At 40.1% G+C, this 25,575-nt stretch overlaps 2 protein-coding genes and 1 long non-coding RNA gene across 9 annotated transcripts in view; 1 reads left to right on the plus strand and 2 right to left on the minus strand.

Moving 5' to 3' along the window:
* Positions 1-25,575, plus strand: part of LOC134068923 (complement factor H-like) — a 70,972-nt gene that overhangs the window by 28,462 nt on the left and 16,935 nt on the right. For all 7 annotated transcript variants that reach the window (XR_009936737.1, XR_009936736.1, XM_062524740.1 and 4 more), the window contains 2 exons: positions 3,036-3,092; positions 18,092-18,122. Coding sequence is in view for 5 of the 7 variants with exons in the window: in XM_062524740.1 (XP_062380724.1) it covers positions 3,036-3,092; positions 18,092-18,122 (88 nt within the window). In the remaining 2 variants the exon portion in view is untranslated. The remainder of the gene's footprint in view (positions 1-3,035; positions 3,093-18,091; positions 18,123-25,575) is intronic.
* LOC134069439 (E3 SUMO-protein ligase ZBED1-like) lies at positions 6,784-8,648 on the minus strand. The gene is made up of 2 exons (XM_062525404.1): positions 7,804-8,648; positions 6,784-7,291 (listed from the first exon to the last, which is right to left on the minus strand). Exons 1-2 carry the CDS (start codon positions 8,646-8,648, stop codon positions 6,784-6,786), a joined length of 1,353 nt encoding a protein of 450 aa, XP_062381388.1.
* Positions 20,085-23,045, minus strand: LOC134069046 (uncharacterized). The gene is made up of 5 exons (XR_009936758.1): positions 22,613-23,045; positions 21,949-22,037; positions 21,732-21,813; positions 21,310-21,384; positions 20,085-20,320 (listed from the first exon to the last, which is right to left on the minus strand). It is a non-coding gene; the product is annotated as an uncharacterized LOC134069046 (long non-coding RNA).

Here is a 25,575-nt window from a genome sequence, read left to right on the forward strand (position 1 = left end):
CACATTTCTAAGTATTCCTAGCATGTAAATGTAGCCAAAATGTCCATCTTGTCCATCTCTTTCGTCTTCGCCTTGACATTGACAATAATAGCCTATTCACGGAAATGCGGTCTTGTAACCGTAATGAATTCATGAATTAATCTACTGTAAGGTTGCCTTTCGAGTATTTCAGGTTGAATTGAAGGCTATTTCCTTCTGATAGGCCTAATAGGCGATTTTCTAAAACCATTTTCGTTCATTTCAACAATGGTTTATTGAAACGTCGTTTGAGAGCAGAGCTTCCCCTACAGCTTTAGCGTGTATATTTTACAAAACTCCTCAATCGGTCAGTCTGCCGTGCCTTTTCATGAGACTTTACATGACACTTCCTGGAGTAGAGCATGGGTGCGTGCCCGAGGACTCCTGAAGTTGCAAGCGTGGTTCTACCGCTACAGACCACTAGGGCGGCCGAAAATAACATTGTTCGAATGACTCATTTAATCATATAACAGTATGGAACGAATTGATTAACTGAAAAACGTTGCATAGTATACCTTTAAACACATTTTTTTGTAACTATTAGCTATTTTTGGAAAACTCTACACACAAATAACAAAACCTTTCACCAAATTATCAAAACATTGTAGTTCTCTTGCAAAAGCAATCACAGCTTGATTTACTCTCCACTCCTTTGTAAAAATGGTGTTTCTGTATCAAACAGTAAACACATGCCATCATCTACTAAGCACACAATGTGTCAACTACACACTGATGGTATGAATACAAGACACATCTGGCTTTTGCTTTCTCTGTGAACAAGGTAGGTAGTATGTCAGTAAGCCATTTTGAGAACTTTGCAAGCATGGAGACTATGGATGCCTCTCAACATCTCTCCTCGATCCTTGATGCTCGATCCTCGAGGGGCGTTCCCACTGATCTATAACTAGCACTGGATAGACTATCCCGTAGTTGCCGCCCCATCATTCTTTATCTAGATCTGTGAGGACAATGATCGAGGAAGGAAGGAGGGTGTATAAAAGAGCAAATTATATGCACCCAATGAGAGTAAGAGTTATAGAAGGACAAGGACAGAGCTGTCGGACGTGGACAAGGACAAGGACGAGGACCAGTGCAGAGATGTGTCTCAGATGACATCAGGGCTGCTCTGGTCTCAGATTGGTTCAACAACCATATCAACCCTCTTACAGCCCCTTTCTAAATGCAATCGAGGAATTACAGTATTTTCTGCATTGCAAGGAATTATTTTCTGCACACCCACCCATTGTTTGTGTGTGTGATACAGTATTGCACCCCCCCCCCCCAGCCCCCACCACATACACACTCACCTGCACATATACACACTCACAGACACACACACACACACACACATGCACGTACAGTAAACACACTCACAGACACATGCACACACACACAGATACACACAAAACAAATATATATGTTGCTTTTTTTCAATCACAAATGAGAGAGAGTTTGAGAGAAAAAAATAGAAACACAAAGACGGCGGTGTTTTATATAGTGCATCAGTGTGTTACTGGTGATATGTAGGGTAATTGAAATGGTGCTTGTGTGTTTAGTTTTGTTGCAAGAATTTAGTTTTCAGAAAGGAGTGTTATGTTTTGATTGCAGTGTTTCATTTTGGCATAGATGTGAGTTGTTTATCCCCAAGTGCTATGTCTTATAGCTGTGTGTAGAGTTTTGACATACCGTAAAACTTCAAACAATAGCCGAGTCCCAAATAGACGCATGTCTCTTTTAAACGCCCGGTGTGGCTACAGATTTGGGGTAAAGGCCGGTCTCCAACAGAAGCCTGGTCTGTTTTTTTAGTTTCGGGTTGTATATATTCTTCTTATACCCGTCAGATCGCCAGCATGGTGCAGATTGCGCACACTAAATTTATAATTGCATGACTGCGGAGGTGAAAGCCAGAGTTCCAAATGCTTAACTTTTTTCCTATGTCCTGCATTACTTAATTAATGCCATTTTTTTAATTTGCGCACTAGACAACATATTTTATCACGAACTTTCTTTGTTTAGTTTCACTTTCTCTCGTTTCTCCGCATTTCTCCGCATTTCTCTCAATACCGTGGCGGAAAAGAAAAAGACTTGATTTAAATGACATTTAAGCTGATAGTTGTCAAATGTGCCTAACAAAATTCGGGAGAAGCAGCGGCAAGATATTTCTCGGTTGATCCAAAGAGGGTGCGTAAAGGCTGAGCTGTAACGTCTGTCTCGAAAGAGGGAGAGACCTGCGCATCGGGAGCTACGCAAGCAAGGCAGGCAAATGGAGGAGAGCGACGAGGAGGAGGAATTCGCAAATCAACTTGTAGTAGTCTAGTTGAGGATCACGGTGATAGCGATTAATAGGATCATTTTTAATCACACGATTGCAGTTGTTTTACAGGGTAGCATTCAGTCTTTATTGTTGATGTGTTATCAGGGGCAACAAGTTCACAGGCTCGATGGTAACTTGAATTGTTCAGCCCGCTGTCACATAGTTTCGTTATTTTAAGCTGCCAATAATTTAAGACATATCTAATATAGTAGGCTAATTCTAATATGATCTGATTTGTGAAACACATTCGAATTATAGGCTAAATAAAGTAGCCTACCGTAATATAATGTGGTAACCTCCTGTTGTCATGCTTTCCGTCTGCTTATGCTATTGGGTAGTTATTTCTAATCCTACAATAAACCTACACTCAACTAACAACACTAAATTAAACGCCTGTCTCATATAGACGCCTGTCTCAAATACACGCCGGTGCATTTTGGCAATTTGGCAAAATAAAAGCCCGGGCTATTGTTTGGAGTTTTACGGTAATGAGCCAAATGCTGCAAAACGTGTGTAAGCAATAGGCAAAAACTGTAATGTCACTGTGAAATGAAATAGATCTTGTAATTCAGTCATAACAGCTTAGAAATCCTGTGTGCAATTTAGCCACTAGTGGAATCCACAGTTTAATTGACAGGTATAGTGTTTCTTCATTACTGCACCCTAAATATCATGTCTACAGATATATTTTTTTCTTCCTCAGTGTCAACTGGAGCCATCATAGGTGCCCTTGCAGTGTCTGTACTTGTCATTGTCTTTGGTAAGTTATCAGGGTGTTTAACTTCCTCTCATAATTCACTGACCTTTGGGTTACCCTTTACTTGAAGGTATCTACTGTACATAAGAGTGACATGACACTGTCATGAACGTGTCATAAACCTTATAAACAAGTAAAAAATGTGTGTGTGTGTGCATGCTTACGTGTGTATGCGCGTGTGCATGCACATGGGTGTGTCTATGTGTGCGCACTTGTGTGTATGTGTGTGTGTGTGTGCCTGCTTGCCTGTTTTTATGTATTTGTGCGCGCGTGTGTGTGTGTGCGTGCATGTGTACATGCCTATGAGTCTGTGCGTACATGTGTGCATGTGCATGCATGTATAGTGTGTGTGTGTGCAGTGTTGGTAGTAACGGCATTTAAGTATAACGGCGTTACTAACGGCGTTAATTTGTCAGTAACGAAACAATCTAATTAATTACTTTTCTCATCGTTGCAACGCCGTTATCGTTACTGAGAATTTAAAGCGTCGCGTTACTACAATTTGGCTGAATGAAGCGCGTTCACTGGATAGGATCATATAGGATGGATTACCCTCCCCTGAGCTAATAAATAAATGTATATTAGCCTAATCACCCTTGACAGACTAGGCAGACTAGCTACCAAGATACTGTACATCAGAGTGGAATCTGGAAATAATTTCATTATAGGCCCACTTCCAACTTCAGGAGGGGAAAAAAGACTTGAATAGGCTACTCACCAAATCCACGCCATTTCATTTGCACATATGTAGCGAACTTGCCACGATAGCTTATAGGCATAATAGTGACAAGTAAATGTGCACTTTCTCTGTCTGTTGGATTTCTATAGTTTCTCACAGGGCTACTTCACTGAAACTGAACGTTATCTTCAAAGGAGGACCCTATACATTTTAAAGATAGCCTATTTTATTTTTGAGGGCTTTTGATATCGGGGGTTACCTTACAGTAAAATCAATTATTAGCCTATTACACGTCTCTGCTGCATAGCCTACATTTCGTCAGGGCCGTTCAACTAGAGAAGGGGTTGTTCATTTACTCCTGTAGATTGCAAATATAGACTTGGTTGCGACTTCCGAACAGTTTTGTGAGTGCACTTTGTTAATATTTCAGAAACTGCGAGTAAGGGGCCGCGACCGCACAGCCCTGGCTGCTGAAGTGCCGCGAGAGCGCAGCAAATCGTCAGAAACAATATATTTAAGCTCACAATAATCAGACCGGCCCAAAACGTTAACGGCCCACCAGGAATCCTCCCGCATCTCCCGATAGCCACCCCAGGCCTGGGCTGGGTGGGCGGATGCCATGCGCACGTTCTGACTTCCACCCACTAATTGTACCGAATAATTGTTTTTATTCTTCAGTCAGAATAAAAAGATGTTATAGAACGTAATAGCGTTATAGAACATAAAAATTCACGTCAGTTACTTTGCTGAGTAACTAATTACTTTTACAGTGTGGTAACTGAGTTACTAACTCAATTACTTTTTGGCAGAAGTAATTTGTAACGGTAACTAATTACTTTTTTAAAGTAAGATGACCAACACTGTGTGTGTGTGTGTGTGTGTGCCTGTGAGTGTGTGAGTGTATGTGTGTGAGTGCATGTGCTGTAGTGGATTCAGAGATCAGACATGGAAATGGAGAAAAAAAAGAAAGTAAGGGTCAGTTCTTTTCAAATAAAGCGCTGAAGGTGTGATGTAAGTCTCATGCTGAGTGTTTGCAGTCTCACACTGCTTACTTACTATTCATGAGCTCGCCCAGTTGAGGCCTTGCCCACAGAATTTGTCTAGCTCAGTGACAGTTTTCGTATACTAGAATGGCTGAATATCGACATGAACGGGCTTGTGCGCTTTGCACGAATACATGTAGAACTTCAACAATGCTCATGTCGCCCAATAATTGGCTTAAGTTATTTTTTGGAACAATGCCACAACACTATGATTCAAAATGAGTTCTCTGGTCATCACATTTTGAATAGAGTGACTTCATTAACTTGGCGTTCAGTTGAAGACTGGAGCAGTGCTATCTCGGCAGTCTACGATGACCAGTGCCCAGCCTGTATGTAAAACGCTATTGAATAGAATTGCTTTAAACAAGGTGTTACAGACTGAACCTTAGCCTGCAACATAATTTCAATTTCAATTTCAATTTAATTTTACTTATAGAGTGCCAAAACATTACACATGTCTCATGGCGCTTTACAGAGTGTTAAACATTCAAAGAGAGCCCATGAGTAACAGGGGCAAGGAAAAACTCCCTAGAATTGGATATACAGTACATATAGGAAGAAACCTCAGACAGATCCACGACTCAAGGGCCCAACCCATCTGCCTAGGGTCAGTTACAATAGAGTAAAGTCATTTGTAGTATCAGAAGGTTAAAATAGTCCAGTGTAGGGAATAAATTGTCCATTAGTAATCCATTAGTAATTTCGGAAGGTAATGGGTCGCTAGGATGTGTGGGCCAGGGATCCGGGCAGGGAACCACAGCAGGCGATGGTAGGGCAGTCATAGGAATGACGATGCCAATGTCACTCAGAGGGATGGGACTTCAGGTGTGATGAGGGCCAGGCACAAAGATGGCTGATGACTGGTAATGGTGAGGTATAGGTGAGGTATAGGGGAAAGGGAAGAGAAATAAAGTGGGTTAGTATTACTATAAGTCATGATGGTTGGTATTAATGAGCATATCAATGGGGATATAAATTATTATACTATAGAGGGAAAAGGCAGAGGGGGAGAGGGAAGTAGAGGGAGTTGAAAGACAGGACAGGGAGAGAGGGAGAGGGGAGAAGAAGAGTTGTACGGCATGACACATGAGAAGTCCATGACAGCGCTATGCTAAAGCAGCATAACTGAGGCATGGTGGAGGGTAGTCAGCACCAGCACAGGTGTGGTCAGTAGCCACCATGGGACGCATGACTGGGGCACCAGTCACACAAGCCCACAGCAGAGGTGGTCCGTTCCAATAAGACCTTGAAGTGGTTGAAGTTCCACACTGCACCATACCTAACTATGGGAAGCACTAAAGAGATATGTTTTAACTAGGGCTGTCAAGCGATTAAAATTTTTAATCACGATTAATTGCATAGTATTGGTGAGTTAACTCGTGATTAATCACATTTTAAAAATAAAAAACTAGACCAAGGCCCCAGCCATGGCACAACTGGCTGGGGCACCTGCACCACACGCCGGCGACCCGGGTTCGATTCCCGCCCCGAGGTCCTTTCCGGATCCCACCCCGACTCTCTCACCCATTCGCTTCCTGTCTCTCTCTACTGTCCTGTCATAATTAAAGGCACAAAAGCCCAAAAAATATACTTAAAAAAAAAAAAAAAAATAGACCAAGTGATCTTGAAGGAGTTTTATTGACTCACTCAGTGCAGGTTGAATATGAAACTTACAGAACACCACAGATTTGGGAATTGTAAACAGGCAGTTACTTAGTACAATTGTAAACCAACAAAGTGTACAGTTAAATCCAAATAAGTTGGACCACAGACTTGTAAATGATGAACAGGCTCTCACTTACTGCAATTGTAATTGTAGTCCCTTACTGCATGTGTAATTTAATGTAAAGTAAAAGTTGAAGAAAAAACTAAAACTGAAAGTAGACATTTCAATATCACAGTGAGAAGAACTTTGAGAGACTAGTTAAATGGGACCAATTCGCATTATTTTGAATTACAGATTGTTATTTCTCTAAACTTTCTCTTTAGTTGACCAAAGCCAGCTGCTAAGACACACTAGTTTGGTCACATTTCCAGATGACAAGGCAGCTCGCTTTTTCTGAACAACATGACCTGAGAGGGAAAATAGCCTCTCACAGGGTACAGATGTGGCAGGTGTTGCCAAGTATTTCTGGGCAAGACATGCTATCTTGTTGTAAACACAAGCATGTTTGGACCACCATTCTAAGGGACACTCATCCTTGCAGATGACTGGCTCAGCCCTATAGCGTGCTAGGCAGTTTTCAACACCATCCTCCTCCTCATCTGACCTTGGGTCGAGGGCAGTTGAAATCTTCAGCCATGTAAGATTGGTTTTGTCTTTGCGGGTTGTCATGTCTGCACTGAAGGTTTGCTTGAACTTGATAACATAGGTTGGATCATCCTCAGAAGTCTCCATCACCCGAGACAGGTGGCATAATGCAGGCAGCACGACTGAACAGGACACAAACTTTTCACCTCCAAGGAGTTCTGTAAAGTATCTGCAAAATTGAAAATATAATTGAGGGACTTCAAGCTGAAAGTTTGGTATTACTGTAGTTGACTTGTAGACCTACAGGTATTGTTTTAGTCCATTGTGTTGTACATAGGAAAAAGAAAAAACATTTGGCACAACAAACTATAAGGCAGCTAAACCTAAACCAATGGGGTGCTATGAAATAGACAGAAACATAAGGCTATATGCCCCATTAGGCCAGTTTTAGCAGTCCATATTCTGTCAACATTATGCCAAAATTAGGCTACTAGTAATTTCCCTATGGACAGCACAAGCTGATCTTGGCCAACAGGGCTATGGGTCAAGTATCACTAAACTTCCCCTTATACACTCATAGGGCCTTAGCTGTTACACAGAGGTGAGTGCACACTGCAGTGCTCAAGAGAATGTAGTCAGTCTAATAAAAAAAAAAAGTGGAACACTGTTTTATGTAAATGGTAAATTATTGCATTTATCTAGTCTTACAATGGCATTTGATCAGAAAAGAACGTAGCCTACCTGCATGGTTCCAGCAATAACTCCAGCTTCTGAAGTTTCTCCAGCTCCGCCTTTGTTGGCATGGTCACGTTGTTTTTTTGCTGGGCTAGGACATCTCTCAGCGGCTCCTGATTTCTTTGCACTCTCTTAATCATCTCTAGAGTCGAGTTCCATCTTGTTGGGACATCCTGAGCGAGTGTCTCAGCCTTTAGCCCATGAGCAACTTGCTGTTTCTGAAGTTCAGCAGTATTTGGTGGGCTATGTTTGAAGTGGCCTACCACTTTGCGACATTTAGCCAGTACACCCTCAAATGTGCTATTCTGTAGAGACACTGTGACTGAGCGTTGGATACTATGAGCGGTACACGGCAGATGTTCGAATGGTAGCTGTTTCGAAGCGGCAATCATATTTCTAGCACTGTCGGTATTCAGCGTGCTCACTCTCTCTTGAATGTTCCATTGGCCGGCCACATCCATAAAATGATCCGCGCATGCATTAGCCGTATGTCTGTCATCAGTTCTCATCACAGTCAATGCATGTGAATGCAGTTTCCACTCCTGATCAATGAAATGAGCTGTGACTCCAAGATAACTGTGATTACCTAGCGATGTCCAATAGTCACCCGTGAGCGCGATAGAAGTTGTGTTTTCCAAATTCGTAGCTAATTTTGCCTTCTCTGTGTCATACCACTCGTGTATCCTGGACATGACTGTGGCCCTGGATGGCAACTCGTACGTTAGGTCACCGGAGGCAATCCGGATAATATCGCAGAGACCTTCGTCCTCCACTACATACACCGGTCTGCATGATGTGGCTATCCATTTAGCGATTGCTTGTGTCAGTTTACTGGACGTCGACGCATCCATCGGTCTGTTTTTAAAACTGCTGTCAAGTGTGGTTTGTCGTACGTTACCAGAAGCCAAGCTTGACCTGGAAGACGTGTGTTTGCATTGCAAGTGATACTTCATGCTGGATGTACTTCGGTGATAACTGAACTCAGCTCGACACAAACTACACACAACTTTCGTTTTGTCAAGTGAACCATCTGGCAATGTTTTGAAATTAAACTTCCCACCCATGAGCCCTTTAGTCTCCATGATGATGCACAACTGCTGTGCTGATAGCCTACTGTTGAATGAACCTGAACGCCCACTTGGCGGCAAAGCTTATTTTCTTGTTCGTCAGTGTGGCGCATCCTGCGCGCAACACCTCAATACGGGTCATTCAAGGGGTCAAAGAGAAGGTGCGTTAATGCGTTAATTTTTTTTAATCAAATTAAAATTAGATTGCGTTAACGCGTTAATAACGCGCTAATTTTGACAGCCCTAGTTTTAAGACTAGAAGAGCCGTGCCGTTCTGACCCACTTATACCTAGAAGCGCCGCGCCCCGGTCATCTGTCATCCGCTTTGACGTCCTACTAGAAGCGCCGTGCTGGTGTGAACTACTTAAAGCGCGGCTGAGGTGGTCAAAAGACCACTGAGTCTTCAGACTGGGACGCTGTTACTTACACATAATGATAGCTAGATGGCGCTTCGTGCACGAATCAAATCGTTTGGTCATAAATTCAATTTGCACAAAGCCATGTGTCATTCGTGTCAGACCGTGTTGATAGTCTGTGGTTGTTTCATTATGACATAGGCTACAGCACGTTGGAGTTATCTGTTCATTTATTTGTGTTGATTTGTGTTGTTTGAGGTAAAAACTCTGGAAGAGTTCTTGAACAAACCTTAAGCAAACTTGACTTTCAACTTCTTCATAGTAGGCTTAACCGGTGTTGTTGGATCTCGAGATCCGTAACACCGGCCCGCAGTTCGGGTTTGTGCAGATAATCTAAGCTCTAAAATGAATGGGTGGCTAGTTCTAATTCACTCCCCAAATTCACTTCTATTCATTTAATAGGTAGCCTATGTTCGCGCAGCCGAAAATGATCGGACCTGGAACAAAGAGCCTAACCTTGTCTGGTTTCAATTACACAGTAGCCAGGATTTCATGCCACATTTTACAGGCTTCCGCAGCTACTTTCTAAAATAATTTTCATTCATTTAGGGAGAAGCATCTTGTAGGGTCTACCTCGGAGGGAGGGAGATAGAGAGAGCAGCTATGCTGAGCAGGCATAGGCGCGAGAAGTAATTACAAATGATGAGTGAAATATGTTCTCCGTTTTGCGAATGTTGTAGATTATGTTTGCGATGTCTGCTGAAAAGAGCTATATTGTTTCTACATTTTAAGCTAACTTCTATGTGAATTCGTGATTCAGCATTGAGACACACATTTTCTCATATTGGTGGGGCAGAGCTGTAGCCTACTGGTTAGGGCTTCAGTCTCAGAACCGAAGGGTTGCTGGTTCGATTCCCGACCGGTTCGATCCCTGACCTGTTCATGGCTGAAGTTCTGTAGTTCGCATGCGGCCCTCCTCCTCACTCAGTGCGGCCCGCAGATAATAATTTTTACTGTGATAAAAATGTGTTTTTTTTTTAACCGCACCCGTCATTGTAATTATACTGTTCACCGATAGATAGCGCTTCCTATGCAAACAATCTCGGGGCCACGGACCTTTACCATCGCCATGGGAAAACAGTGCAAAAATTAAAGAAAACTCCATTAATAAAACTGTAGGCTACCTTTCAGTCAAAATCGGAAGCAGAGTGTCTCTTCATAGAATGGTAAGGCAAACCCATGTGTCAAGTTTAGCTTAGAAACTATATCAGCCATGAAAGACTTAAACTTCAGTCGCCACTACAACACCTTGCGCAAATAAGTTGAATATCAGAAGTAGCCTACACACACAGAGATTATAGGGCCGCTGTCATAGCCGACCTCAAATCAAAAGTAGGCTAGCCTACACCAACAACAGCCAGAACTACACAGGAATCCATCTTTTGCTGTTTCGCTTGAGCTTGCCAAAGCAAAGAAGCTATGTCAGATGGCGAAATTGTTAAGGTGCGTAGTGGAGGTAAAAACTTCGAAACAGTAGGCTTTGTCCCGACGCATGGACTGTTTAAACCACTGAGGTCAAGCAGACGTCTCTGTTCCCACATGGCTAAAACAGAAAGGAAACAAGGAGTCTTTTCTCAATATGCTGCTCCATCGCTCCACCCCTGAAACATCAATTTTGATCTTGAACAAATGAGGATGTTGGCTCAAGTTTGCCTGCAGACAGTCAATATAGACAGGTGTGTTGTTTTGATTTGATGTTTAGATTGTCGTGCATACAGTATCTTTACAATAATGATGGAACGAATTCTCATTTGGTTTTACCTACTTTGGGATTAAAGAAACACTTCACCGTTTTTTCATATTAAGCTACATTATTCCCTTAACTAAGATGAGTTGATACATACCTCTCACGTTTCAATGCGTGCACTCACTGGCTCTGGTGCACGGCGCAACTTTGATAGCACTTAGCTAGCCCAATGCATTCATTAGGATCCAAACAGAGATGAAGTTAGAAGCGACCAAACACCTCCATGTTTTCCCTTTTAAAATACAGTTACACGAGTAGTCACTAGTCACACGACCAAGTATGGTGAGACAAAATAAAACATGGTGCATTTGTAAGCAGGTAAGAGGGATAACTATATTGTGTGGCGCAATAACATTGGGAGCACTTAGACTCTGTGCAGTAATATCCTCACTCCAAAGTGAAACTGAAAGTGCAGGATATTATTGCGCCTATCTTCAGATGAAATGTTGTGAACTGCACCAAATTTCATGTGTATGATGAACCTGACACCCCCTGGGAATAAGTTTTGTGGAATTTCATCCATGGGGGGCTATAAAATAAATGGATTTATGTGTACATTCAGGACTGTATACCCATCGGCCTGTAGATGGTGGTATTAACCCTCTGGAGTCTAAATCCCCCGCTGGGGATTGGAAAAACTGTTCCAAACACACATCTCAATCTCTGCTAGTTTTTGTCCTAGAAACATATAAGTGACACCATTAGAAACCTTTAATGAACTAGTTTCCAAATATGTTTTAAAGGAGAATGGTTGCTCTGGGTGCTGGATGCTACGGTCATACACACACACACACACACACACACACACACACATGCAGGAACACACACACACACACACACACACAAACACACACACACACACACACACACACATAAATACACACACACAGACACATACCTACACACACACGCACCAGTACACACATGTACATAACAAATTACACAAACACATGCACAAACACGCCCACACGCATGCACACACACAGATGCACAGTACACAAACACACACACACACACACACACACACACACACAGATGCACAGGAGGCTGCAGTCCTTCAATGTCTGCAGCAAGCTCCTCTGGATGTTTTACCAGAATGTTGTTGCCAGCGTCCTCTTGTATGCTGTGGCATGCTGGGGAGGAAGCACTAGGAAGAGGGATGCTGGGCGACTAGACAGGGGTGCGTTTCCCGTACAACTACGTAGGTTAGCTTTCTACCAACATGGTACGATGCATCGTTCAACTAACCAACATCCAAGTTACGACTGTTTCCCAAAACTGCTCTACCAACATAGTACTTTGTTAGTTTGAACCAAGTTGGTTGCTACCAACATAGTTCGGACTACAATAGTAGCAGATGTTTTCGGAGCATGTCGGGTCCTGTCGGCTAGAGCCGAACGCATATGAAGTCTAAATTGTAGGCTAACACTGCCTGACATGAGTTATGATTTCTGTAGCCTACACTCCTGGGCCCAGCCTTATGATAGGCCTATCATAGGTCTATTATTAATAATAATCATTAAAATAATTTGTAGGCTATTATAAGAGCTAGTATTTTTAATAGGCCTATGCTACGTTTTCATTATTATTATGGATGATGATGATAATTAATAATCGCCAATAGTCATGGGCTAAAATAAATAATAATAACCCCAGCGTGTATCTTATTTAAAGTAGCCTAGCTTAGGTTAAGCTAATTAATCAGTGACGCCTTCAAATCGCCAAACAGAGGAAATGTAAACAAATAAGTTACGCATTTATTGAAACACACCGAATACATTGGCCTATAAATAATTAGCCGATTCCACGCCAATAAGTTCCATACGGTGGCGTAAAAGGATAGACACTAATACTACGAGTCCGATGATCGTGGGTTCAATCCTGGACAATGCTCACTGCTATGATGTTGGAATTTTGATTTTCATTCAATAATTAAAAAGGTCTATTGATTGCAAACTATAGTCCTGGTGTTAACTAATAATTGGAGCCCTAACCATATGCCTACTACCTACCTTATAGGCCAACATGAGCCTAGGTCTGTTGTTCAGGGCCTTGGCTAAATAAAAAAAATTACATTATGTTCTATTAAAACTACCATGGTTGGAGTAGATTAGATTCAATTCAATTTTATTGTCGTTGAGCCGAGCACAAGTACAAAGACAACCAAATGCAGTTTGCATCTAACCAGAAGTGGGGGGAAAAGAAGAAAATATAGTGTCATAGACATAGTGTAGGTGGTGCATAGACAGAACAAGAAATATAGTGCAGTGTAGACAGTATATAATTGGTTTACAGAAGGTGGATTAGACTAATATAAAAGAAAATAATATGTGCAGTGTATTAGCAGTAGAGCAGAATAAATATAGAATGTTGAGCATGTGATCACACACAAGTATTTGAAATGAACAGACACAATGTTGTATGATTATTATTCATTCAGTTATGAAGTTATATATATATATATATATATATATATATATATATCTCACAAATATTAGGCATACTATTGCTCAAAGCGTTGAAGGAGCTATATCAGCTGTACCAACATAGCCACACACATACACACACACACACACACACACACACACACACACACACACACACACACACACACACACACACACACACACACACACACACACACACACACACACACACACACACACACAGTGTTACTATATGTGTTGCTGTTGTTGCCTTTCTGCTGCTGAGATAGTAGTAAAGTCTATACTGTTACCAAAGATCCTTCATTACTTTCCGCTTTAACCCTCTCTGCTGTTACTGTTAGGCTACTGTTACTGTAAAGCATATCTATATTCCCTGGGTGGACTGACATTTCAACACCTACTTTATTCCATCAACCTCCTATGATAACACAAGCATGTTAACTAAATAGTCCTGAATTCTGAAACCTAGACATGTAACTATGAGGATACTGCATATTGTTTGAAGTAGAATAAGCCATGTAGTACAACATAATGGGCCCCCAGAAAACAACACAACAGTGTTTAAGAAATGGATGATGTTACTCCTGTAATGAAACATCTCTGATGTCCCTTGCCTCCTCCATATAGCTCATAATGATCATTCACAGTCCTGAGACATTAATGTATGGACTACATACATATGACATGACAAGTCATGCCTTTCTTTTTAGAACAGGTGTGTGAAATCAATGAAGGGTAATTGCAATACAGTGCAATACATGTTGATCATTATGTACATTATGCTACTGGCAGCTTTTTGGAGGTGTTAGGGCATGGCCTTGGGCTAAGCAAGGCATCAGTCAGTAGAGCTGTGACAGTGGTCACACAGATCCTGTTGCAGCTCACTGACAGGATGACCTTCCCGACTACACCAGACGACATCACCCAAGTCAGTGGTGGGTTTTATGCCATTACTGCACGACATGGCCCTTCAGGATGACGTCCCATTGCCAGATGATGATGTTGGTGGAAGAGGTCATTCCAGCAGCTATAGTGCAAACCTTCCTGATGGCCTGGAAGCATGCCGGGAAATAGTTGCTTACATGTTTGGACCCCTGTTTCACATATGTTCCTCATGAGGCATGACATCAAAATACATAGGTCACAAAGCAAAAGCAATTAGTTAAATTAGTGAAATTCATGTCATGTTTTCACACTAACCACTGCAAACTGTTACACACAACTATACACAATATGCTTATCCAACGAGCCTCATAGGTATAAATGTACAAGTATATACTGTACAATTACTTGAAAGTTGCTCTTTAAAGTTCTCCAAGCAAGAGGCTACTCAAGTTGACAGCTGTGTAGCTACATCATTTAAAAATTTAAAATAATTTACCTATGTTCAAAGGTCAAAAACGTAGGCTTCAGTGATTAAGAGACACTCTTAGTGGATAACAAGACACCAATAAATCACTATTACTTCACAGACGTACTCCACCAGCACCCTCCGCTTGGGTCTTGATCCTGCAGCCTCGAACACGCCAGTCTCACGCACTACTCACTACGCCACTGCACGGTCTTTGTCCTAGAAGATAGACTATGGGTGCCTCTCAACATGCCTCCTCGATCCTCGATGCTCGATCCTCGAGGGGCGTTCCCACTGATCTATAACTAACACTGGATAGACTATCCCATTGTTTCCCCCCCATCATTCTTTATGTAGATCCATGAGGATCGAGGCATCGAGGAGTGAGGGAGGACGTACGCTGCATGAGAGGCATCCATCGTACATTACACAGACCGTTATTATGTGCCAAAGACACTACAATGTAACGTTAACATACGATTACAATGTAACGTTGACTGTTCATAACAATTACAGGCTCACATGACATTTACGTTAGCATTCAAAAGGTCTATCACTCATAGACAGTAAGATAACGTAAGATGTTCGAAAGAAACCACGCTAACACATTAGCATTAGGCTACATACCAATTCACGAATAACAACAACACAGTTAGCTAACTGCGGTCGCAGTACCTCACCACGCACTGTTGTCGTGTAGTAGGCTAACTCCACAACATTTCACTTTCCACTGTACCCCATAATGTTCTCCAGTGATGTTGTGCGCGTATAGCCTCCGGCAATATATCCTACCACAGTAAATGTTAGTGGGATCGTTGGCTACCACGATGGCTACATGTCCATCTGTCCGCTGCATGTCATGTACTTACTAACCACAAGGGCCGACTTACCACAGGTCGAGAGGTGAAGTTGGAACTACACAACTTTACGATGGTGGTCACGAACGTTCGTTGCTACTATGCTTTTGGGAAACACCCACGTAGGTCAACGATGCATCGTACTATGTAAGTTCCACCAACATAGTTCAGACTAACGTTTTGGGAAACAGTTGTGTCGTACTTACATAGTTTCAACTATGTTAGTTGCTATGTTAGTTAGCAACTATGCTTTTGGGAAACGCACCCCAGGCTGGTAAGGAAGGCTGGCTCTGTTGTGGGAGCTGATCTGGAGTGCATCACTTCAGTATCAGACAAAAGGACCCTGAACAAGCTACACAGCATCCTGGACAATGACTGTCATCCACTCTACAGCACTATCATACAGCAGAAGAGCTTGATCAGCTGGAGACTACGCTCCATGACATGCACAACAGACAGACTGAGGAAGTCATTTTGTACCCAGGGCCATACAACTGTACAATGCTTCACTGAAGGGAAAAGGAGAGTTGGACTTTTATGCATAGTATATCTGCACCTCCACCCTCTTATACACTTACACTTACATGGCATGGCTTACATGTCTACCCTCATGTCTAACTCTTATATTATTACTATGTTAAGTTTATTTTAATTGTCCATATATTTATACCAGTAATGTTATTATTATTACTATGCTTACATTTTGCACTGTACATATTTATTGCTCGTCACTAGAATTTAATCTTGCACTGTTGGACTTATTTGCACTACCAACTTGACACACACCTCATACTAAATCACAGTACCAATCCTCAGTACATTCATGCACATCTTATCTATAGTATTTTACAGCTTAGCATGACCGTAAACCGAGTTCAGTCTGCATTTGAAGCGAAAAGAAAATCAGTAGCCTACCCTGTTGGAAATGTCATGGCAATGTTCTTGTCAGTAGCTTATGACACAGTTTTCACGAAATAGCCTTTGACATGATTTGAAACAAATAAAAACAAGCTCCATGTTCATTAATCTTTCTGTCTATCTTGTCGAGGAATGTTGGGCTTATAGCTATTTTGCGCAAATTCTTATGACACTGGGACACAGAAAAAAATAATTGAAATTATATAAGCCTCTCCTATTTTTATGTAAAGTAGCCATCTGTAAAAACCAAAACATTATGGCTTTAGTTGTAAATACAGAAATAGATTAAAAATGCTAGGCTGTTCAGATGGAGCTCATGCTGCATGAGCCAACATTAATAACGAAGAACGAAAGAGACAGGAAGAAATAGGCAGGTAATTCTGACAGAATTTCTAAAGTGGCCTTTGCTTATATAGGCGTGCAAATCATCGCCAGGTTATTCAAACGTATAACATTTAGCTGCGACATAGTTCACAGATTACTTATGATATCAGGTTTGTCTTGCATTCGCGCTGAACGATTTGATAGGCCGTCCAAACTCCTGCCAGTAAGATGCCTCTGTGCGTAAAAACGCACGACAGGTTTTCTCATTACCTGGCCCAGCCATATTTGGTCAGGCCCACCCAAAATGAAAATCCTGGCGCCGTGGCTGACACACACACACACACACACACACACATCTTTGAGTAAGTTTTGTGAGACCACCGAAGCTGAGAAGTGTGTGTGATGTACTATAGCCTGTGTGTGTGTGTGTGTGTGTGTGTGTGTGTGTGGGTGTGTGTGTGTATGTGTGTGTGAGTGTGTGCCTGCGTATGTGTGTGTGTGTGTGTGTGTATGTGCACTCGTGCGCATTTGTGTGTGTGTGTGTATGGGTGTATCTGTGTGTGTGCCTGTGTGTGAGTGTGTGCCTGTGTGTGTGTGTGTGTGTGTGATCTGATATTGGAGTGACAGTGACGGCAGAGAACACAGTGAACATATACACATAGAGACACATAAAACACACACACACACACACACTCATAGACAGAGAAGCACTCATACACAAAAGCAAGCGCACATGCACACACTCATTAACATACATAAAAGTTGCAATAGGGGATGGAGTAGGCGATGGAAACAAAAGCGTGATTGATATTTGCGGAGAGAATGTGCAGGACTGAGTGGCAGTCATATTGTGTATCGCTTTGCGGTACATCTAGTTATTTATCTATTCTAGCCTACTGTGTCATATGTTGTCTTTTTAACGAATACAATGTTTGACACAGCAACCTTTTTACATTTACATCAATTACATGCAATGGTAATTCCTTCCATGGAATTACATTTTCTAGTTTAAGGTTGAAACTACAAAATAGAAATGTATTTTGTCTTTTGGATGTACCTATAGGCATTTGGTAGTGGAAAACTTTACCAAATATTCCTTTGACCATTATTGTTACAAACAAACATACGTTTGTCTGTTGATGTAATTACTTGGTGTTTATTTTTCAGGTCTTATATGGCATTATGCAAAGAACAAAGGGTGAGTGCAATGAACATTTATGTCATTCATCACATTACACAAGTTAGTATGTCTACAATTCACAACTAAGAGAAACACTTTATCTTTATACAATACATAAATTGCAATTAATTTATGTTTTGGTCATGTCAAGTCAAGATCTTCTTGTTGTGATCCCGTCCACTTTGAATTCCCCATGAAATATATTTTAATCAGAAGAACATATCTTCCTTAAAGAGGAACTATGCAGGATTGGCGATTTCATCTCTGGTTTCGGTTTCGTTTTTCATTTTTGCTCGTTTTATGCTTGCATTTTCTCTGCAGAGCTTTCCGGACAGCTTTAGCGTGTATATTTATACATGTATAGGCTATATTTAAATATATAAATTGCAAGCGTGGTTCTTCGTCTCAGACTTCCAGATGTAAACAAGGAGCGATCGTCTCCTGCAGAAAGTTGCATAGAGAATGGGAATGGAAGTCAGCGGCGCAATGCATTCTGGGACAAAAGGGGCGTTTTCCTCCATTAGGTGAGGCCGCGGCGCGAATTATAAACAAGAAACCTATGGTATTTCGAACAAGATCGGCTAGCCAAAACAGTAACACTAGATGTAAACATTTAGGCTACTATGCTAAAAACTAGTAGTAGAAGTAGTAATGGACCGTACAGAGACAAGCTCCTGCCGGACGCGAGGAAACGTTATATAGAAAAGATGTCTTTGATCGGTAACATGGATCCCTATGACGGACTGTCTGGAGAGTGGACGTGAGACCCTGAAAGTAATACAAAGACACTCCGTTGTTGATTTTTTTTACTTGACGATCGTAGGCACGGACGTTACATCCAACAACACAACAGGTTCGTCCCATGATGTGTGAAAAACAGTGTTAGAAACAGCGAGTTAGCAATGTTTTACAATGTTTACAATGGTACAGCATTGGCAGCAGCGTACAAGTGGCCTCACTTATGTATCCCAGACGCCACCGCGGCGCAACCCCGAAATGTCCACGACGTCACATTCCCATTCTCTATAGAGTCTCTTTAAACGTAAACATGATATATTATGGAAAAGGTAATAAATCAGAAAATACCATCAAGACTTTTAGTTGTATGCACTTTTGCACACCCCTGTAACACCCCAAAAAAGTAATAAAAAGATGCATTTTTGAAATGTAATATAATAATTCCACAAGCTCTAGAACTTTCCATAAACGTAATAGTAGTTGTCCATAAAGATAAAAACAATTTCCCTCAAATGTAGGCCTAATAAGTATTACATTTGTGGGATTAAATTTTTTTTTAAGAAATCCCACAGAAAACACTGATTTTAGTAAAAAAATTATTTCTGTTTCATCAAGTTTAAGTGTCAAGTGTTAAACAGCTAAGGGGCGTTGTTAGGCACAACGCGAAGCGGAGTGCCTAAAACCCCCTTAGCTGTTCGATTATACAGTATGAAGCACAGACTCGAGTGGCTTATTGCTTTTCTAAAACGGTTGCTACGTCAATCTAGCCAGATTTAATGAAACAAAGGCACAGCAACAAAAAAGTAACGATAATCATTCTTCCGCCATAGATAATCATTCTTATTGTAATTGCATAAGGTATTTCAGGCCACAACTATAACCTAGAGGACACAGTGAAAATAAATTAACACTCCCCTCACCCATACAGAAAAATAACATATTGACATATATGCAGCTTGAATATATTCCAGTATAAGGGCATCTATGTTAAATACATATATTTACATATATGTTAAATACATATATTTACATATATGTATCAATATATGTCAACATATAAGTACATGTTTGAAATTGGCCACTTTCTTATATTTTCTGCATATAATTAAATATATTTAAATATATTGCACTAAGAAGAATGATCACGTGACCCTTGATGAAAGTTGTGATCACATGACCTATATATTTCAGACTTATATTTCTCACATATATTCTGATATATTGTTCAATTATAGGGCATATTCTACTATGGTTTCATGTTTTCTGCATTTACAATTGTTTTCACTATAGTATTTACTTAAAATTAACCATAGTATCATTATAAAGAGGAAGAAACACACAACTCTTCTGTTTTCTTTTGTTGAATTTATTTAAAAATGGCCATTTTTGTTTTTGTACTGACATCACAGTTCTGCAAGTTTGGCATTAATTGCATGGCCCAGCAATCTTGAGGGAGTGCCTGAATCTCTTCTAGGTGGCTTATGGAAAAGACAGAACATATACAAATAGAACATGCAAAATATTAGTGACAACCACAGATGCTAAAGTACAGAATCACAATAATTGGAGAGAAATACAAAGCCAGTTGGAGAGAAAGACATACGTTATGTAAAATAAAATAAATTCATCCATTATAGTCTTTTTTCTATTATTTACTTACAGCAATACCTTTTTACATTTAAGTTTAGTTTGACTTTGTTATAAGTGAAAATCAGCTCTATTGACAAATCTTGCAAGATAATTTAGTTTATCTTACAAAAGTGGTATTTCCACAAAACAAGAAACTTTTATTTGCAGGATTCGCCAATAGAAGTAGATTTTCACTTATAACAAGGTCAAATAAGTGTACATCAAGTGCAAAAATGTCTAAAGATGTATTGATATATGCACATAATAGATCAAATAAACACGCAATTGGGAACAAAATGATTCATACCCCTGGAATTATTTATTTAATGTTGATTTTCCCTTAACCAATGTTTGTTCTGACTGAAAATGACATTGCCACATGCCAAAAGGTTGTAAGACCATGTGCTAGAAACATGGAACTTTTTTTACATTTTGATGATAAATGGCATGTGGCAGTGTCATGTTCAGTCAGAACAAACATATTGGTCAAGAGGAAATCAACATTAAATCGATATTTGCCATGAGCAGTATCCAGGATCCATGACATAACTGCAAGTCAATAAGGCAAAATCATGAGGAAAATCTGCCTGTCTCTATGGGAATTTAACATAGGGGTGTCTTTAAAGGTTGGACTTTTCCTAAATTAAGGCATTGAGATCAATTTCCAAAAGATGATTTCAACTTCAGCATGGGGGTCCAAACTTATGCATATGACTGTAGCCGATATGAATATGAATAATGTTCATAACTGTATATTCACTTAAGGTTATCTCACTTCAAAAAAATATTGCATAGAAATACAAAGTGAGTTGGAGAGAAAGATATACAACAAACTCACCCATTATGGCCTTAACCCTTTAAGGGTCCAGGAACTCCTTTTGCTCCCCCGTCTGCAACTCTTAAGACTTGCCCCCTGAAAAAATTGCACAATCAATTAGATCCTCAAATAGTTTACTACTGAAAAGATCTATGATGGTGAGGTGAAAATGTGAAGCAGTCCACACAGATAGCCTAACATTTTTAAATGAGACAACACAACTAACTCATACACAGGAGAGACATAGAGAATTACACAGATAAAGCATTCAGTATCGTTCTGAATCAACTGTAACAATCTTAATGCACAAGCAGGCCAGGTAACAGTGTACAATAGTCCAGCTTGGAAATAACCATAATCTGTACAATAAGCTGTGTGGAATCTTGTGTCAGATAAGGTCTGATCTTCCTAATGTTGTAAAGGATAAAAACACAAACACTTACACCAGGTTGAGAGCAGCAGCCATAGTAGCAGGTAGTGCCATCAGGACAGACTGATTTTGCTCTGGACAGTTCATAGAGCCCACTACAAAGTCATAACAAACAGACACATGAAAGGAAGGGTTAAACTAAACATTTACAAACACAAATATATGCACACATACCAATGCTATATGCAATTATGTGTGTGTGTGTGTGTGTGTCTGGTGAGTGAACTCACTTGCAGGCTTGTAATGGGCTTTGGAAGTGACAATATTCCAGAATAAACCCAGCGGTCTCAGGGCAGCAGTCCTCCACACAACACACCGCCTGCAAACAGAAGGAACAGAAGGAGGCTAAAATTAATAAGTTGCAAACACAGAGATCTATAGTTCCTGAAATCAGGGGGTGAGATAACGTATAGCAACACTATGTATATTATGCATCAACACTACATGTATTACCTTTAAATAATGTTAACTACCCATGTCCCATGGAAGTTTGCAACGTAACTCTATTAAGTAACATATAACAACTTTCATACTTCAGCCTGCATGGTAATAGCCACTTTAAATGTACTGTTGGCTAAGCTACTTGCGCCTGATATTTAATTCAAACTAAAGCTGTACATTCATAAAGACATCTCTGACTGAATTATTGCTAGATATATTAACTACCATTCCAGATATTCCTCATAATGAAGTTGGTTACTGTAAACGTTAACATTAACAGCTAACATCGCTAACGTTAGTGATGTTAGCTCGCTAGCTATATGCTAACTAATTATGATTCTAATCTAACACTATCAAATCATAATCACTTTGGTTAAGATTTCATTATGAAAACAATACATTTCTAATAGATTCCCGTTTTCAATTGGCATACTAAAGTACTGTAATTCTTACCTTGAATATGATGATGACGGCAGAGTTTGTTCAGCTTACATACAGCAAGCTTCATGACAGAAAAGTGACAGTTGAAGTGTGACTTGTGGCTGGAGTTGAAAAGTCAGTTGGGGTGGGGGATGGGAATTGCTGTGTGTGCGCATGCACTTTTAAAAAATCTATTCAGTGAATATATTCAGCACATAGACTTACATGTAAGATATTCACATATATGTTAGTGCTGGGTTCCGCATATACTTGCATCTATTCAGTGAATATATTCAGCACATAGACTTTCATGTAAGATATCCACATATATGTTACAGTGCTTGGTTCCACATATACTTGCATATATACATATTGGTACTATATATGTATTCAATATATTTTAGCCATCTATTTAAACATATGCTGGATGCAGCTGCATATATGTGCATATATTTTTTCCATGGATTTTTCTGTATGGGTGTCAACACTATTTATTTGCATTAATGTGGTACTTTAGAGTTGGAATCAATTTACGGTAACACTTTATTTGAAGGGGTCTACATAAGGGTGTCATGTAACCGTCATAAGAATGACATGACACATGTCATGCACATTAATGACACATTATTGACGTTTATGACTGTTGTCATAATGTGTCATTCGGTTTTTGATATGTCAAGTTGACATTGTTTGAGCGTCATCATTATGACAACTTGACATTAGGCAAGATGACATTATTTGACGCCATCTTTGTCATGACAACTTGACATTAGGCAAGAAAATGTAATCCTTTTACAATATTGTCATGACAACTTGACATATAACTGTGTTTGGCCTAACTTATCTTCTAGGTTTTTTAAGCGATGAGCCTGAACAATTGGCTGTCATGACACCATTATAAATTGGTCATTAATACTTTTCTTGACCTCAACTACAGTGGTACAGTTTTGACTTGTCATTAAGCTGTCACAAAGAACTATTACTGACCAAAATAGTTTTCTGACAGTGTCATGAATACTTACCTTTGACCTCAAGTACAGTGAACCATCTGAGATGTTTCCTGAACATGTCATGAAGTGTCATTACACTGTCATGTAGGTTTCATTTCTGTATATTTTACATTTCTTGAACATTGAGTCTAATTTCAAGTCTAATTTCAAGTACAAGGAAATTATAAACAAAATATATTCATTTAAAGCAATGCATAACCATGAAATTGAATAAACATGACTTGCGTGCACAAGAGTCAACGTTTCCAGTAGGCTAGAGATTAATATATTTTGTTTATAATTTCCTAGTTACTGAAATGTTGTCAAGATATTTTTTTTTGATTCTAGTAAGTGAAAAGGATAGAAATGTGTAGTTTATGTTACATTTGTTATCTTTGAGCCAATGAGAATTGAGCTAGAGGTCAAGGGTAATCAGGAAATAAGAAACAACACCAGGGAGAAGAAGAGAGAACACTACTTGTGTTTAGTGGGTAAAACGCTTACTTAAACATTACTGCTAGACGGTGAAGTTGTGTTGAAAGTGAAAACTTCGAGACGAGAATTTCCCACGAGTATAAAGCCTTCAGCTAGTCAGCAAGACCTAGCTAGCTGCTAACACGATGCCACTGACTTTGCGTGAGATAGCCTGCATGGCTACTTATCCTCGGAACCTCCACGAGCCTCGCTGAAGACGTCTGTGAGTTTTCTTTGTTGCGCTGCTGGAGTGGCGTTAAAGAGCCGTTTTGGTTTTAGGCATCAATGCACACTAGCAACGTTTACAGGCCTGCCACGCGAACTCTGACAACCGGTTGGATAGCCTACTCATTTTTTATTTATTTACTTAATAACTGCCGGCCATAGTATAGGGTTTGGTATTTTATCTTAATGAAAGAGAAAACCATTGTTTGCTTGGATGTTAGTTTGTATTATATTTGATACCTGAAACTGAAAGTTAGCCTATTGAAAACTATTGAAGATTGAGTGTAATGCGTGTGTGATGAATGTATAAATAAGAGTGAATAGAATTTGCATAATTGTGGGATCACTAAGCTAAGGGTGTTTTAAAGAACTCAGGATAGCTACCCATGGCAACGAGGCGCTACAATGTATATGTTTTGCAAAATTCATTGCTGAAATAAACTCTTTGAAGTCATGACTTGAGTATGGTGTTTGTTCTTATTAGGCTATACTTGAAATTAGACTCAATGTTCCAGGAATGTAAAATGTACAGAAATGAAACCTACATGACAGTGTAATGACACTTCATGACATGTTCAGGAAACATCTCAGATGGTTCACTGTACTTGAGGTCAAAGGTAAGTATTCATGACACTGTCAAAAAACTATTTTGGTCAGTAGTAGTTCTTTGTGACAGCTTAATGACAAGTCAAAACTGTACCACTGTAGTTGAGGTCAGAAAAGTATTCATGACTAATTTATAATGGTGTCATGACAGCCAATTGTTCAGGCTCATCACTTAAAAAAACCTAGAAGATAAGTCAGGCCAAACACAGTTATATGTCAAGTTGTCATGACAATATTGTAAACGGATTACATTTTCTTGCCTAATGTCAAGTTGTCATGACAAAGACGGCATCAGATAATGTCATCTTGCCTAATGTCAAGTTGTCATAATGATGACGCTCAAACAATGTCAACTTGACATAACAAAAACCGAATGACACATTATGACAACAGTCATAAACATCAATAATGTGTCATTATTGTCATGTGGACAATTCCTCTTCAGTTGACTTCCTGTCCTTACTCTCCTCATTTAGTATCACACGTGTTCACAGTCCTCCTACTCACAAGGCTGGTAAGGATCTTGATATGATTCTGCTACGTAACTGTACTGCAGACAACGTTTGGGTTAATCCTCTACATGTATCAGATCATTACTTCATTAGATTCTCTGTGCGTCTCCTTGATAACCCTACAGTTCCTGCTCCGACGATGTCATTCCGACGGAACCTCAGAAGCCTCTCAAGTGAACATTTTGCAACA

This window comes from Sardina pilchardus, chromosome 21 (genome assembly GCF_963854185.1).
Source record: "Sardina pilchardus chromosome 21, fSarPil1.1, whole genome shotgun sequence".
In the NCBI taxonomy this organism is placed as follows: domain Eukaryota; kingdom Metazoa; phylum Chordata; class Actinopteri; order Clupeiformes; family Clupeidae; genus Sardina; species Sardina pilchardus.

Coding starts and splice junctions, on each gene's coding strand:
- LOC134069439 (XM_062525404.1), bottom strand. CDS start 8,648: ATGGATGCGTCGACGTCCAGTAAACTGACACAAGCAATCGCTAAATGG. Junction 7,292..7,803: donor TTATTGCTGGAACCATGCAG/GTAGGCTACGTT, acceptor TCAATTTTGCAG/ATACTTTACAGAACTCCTTG.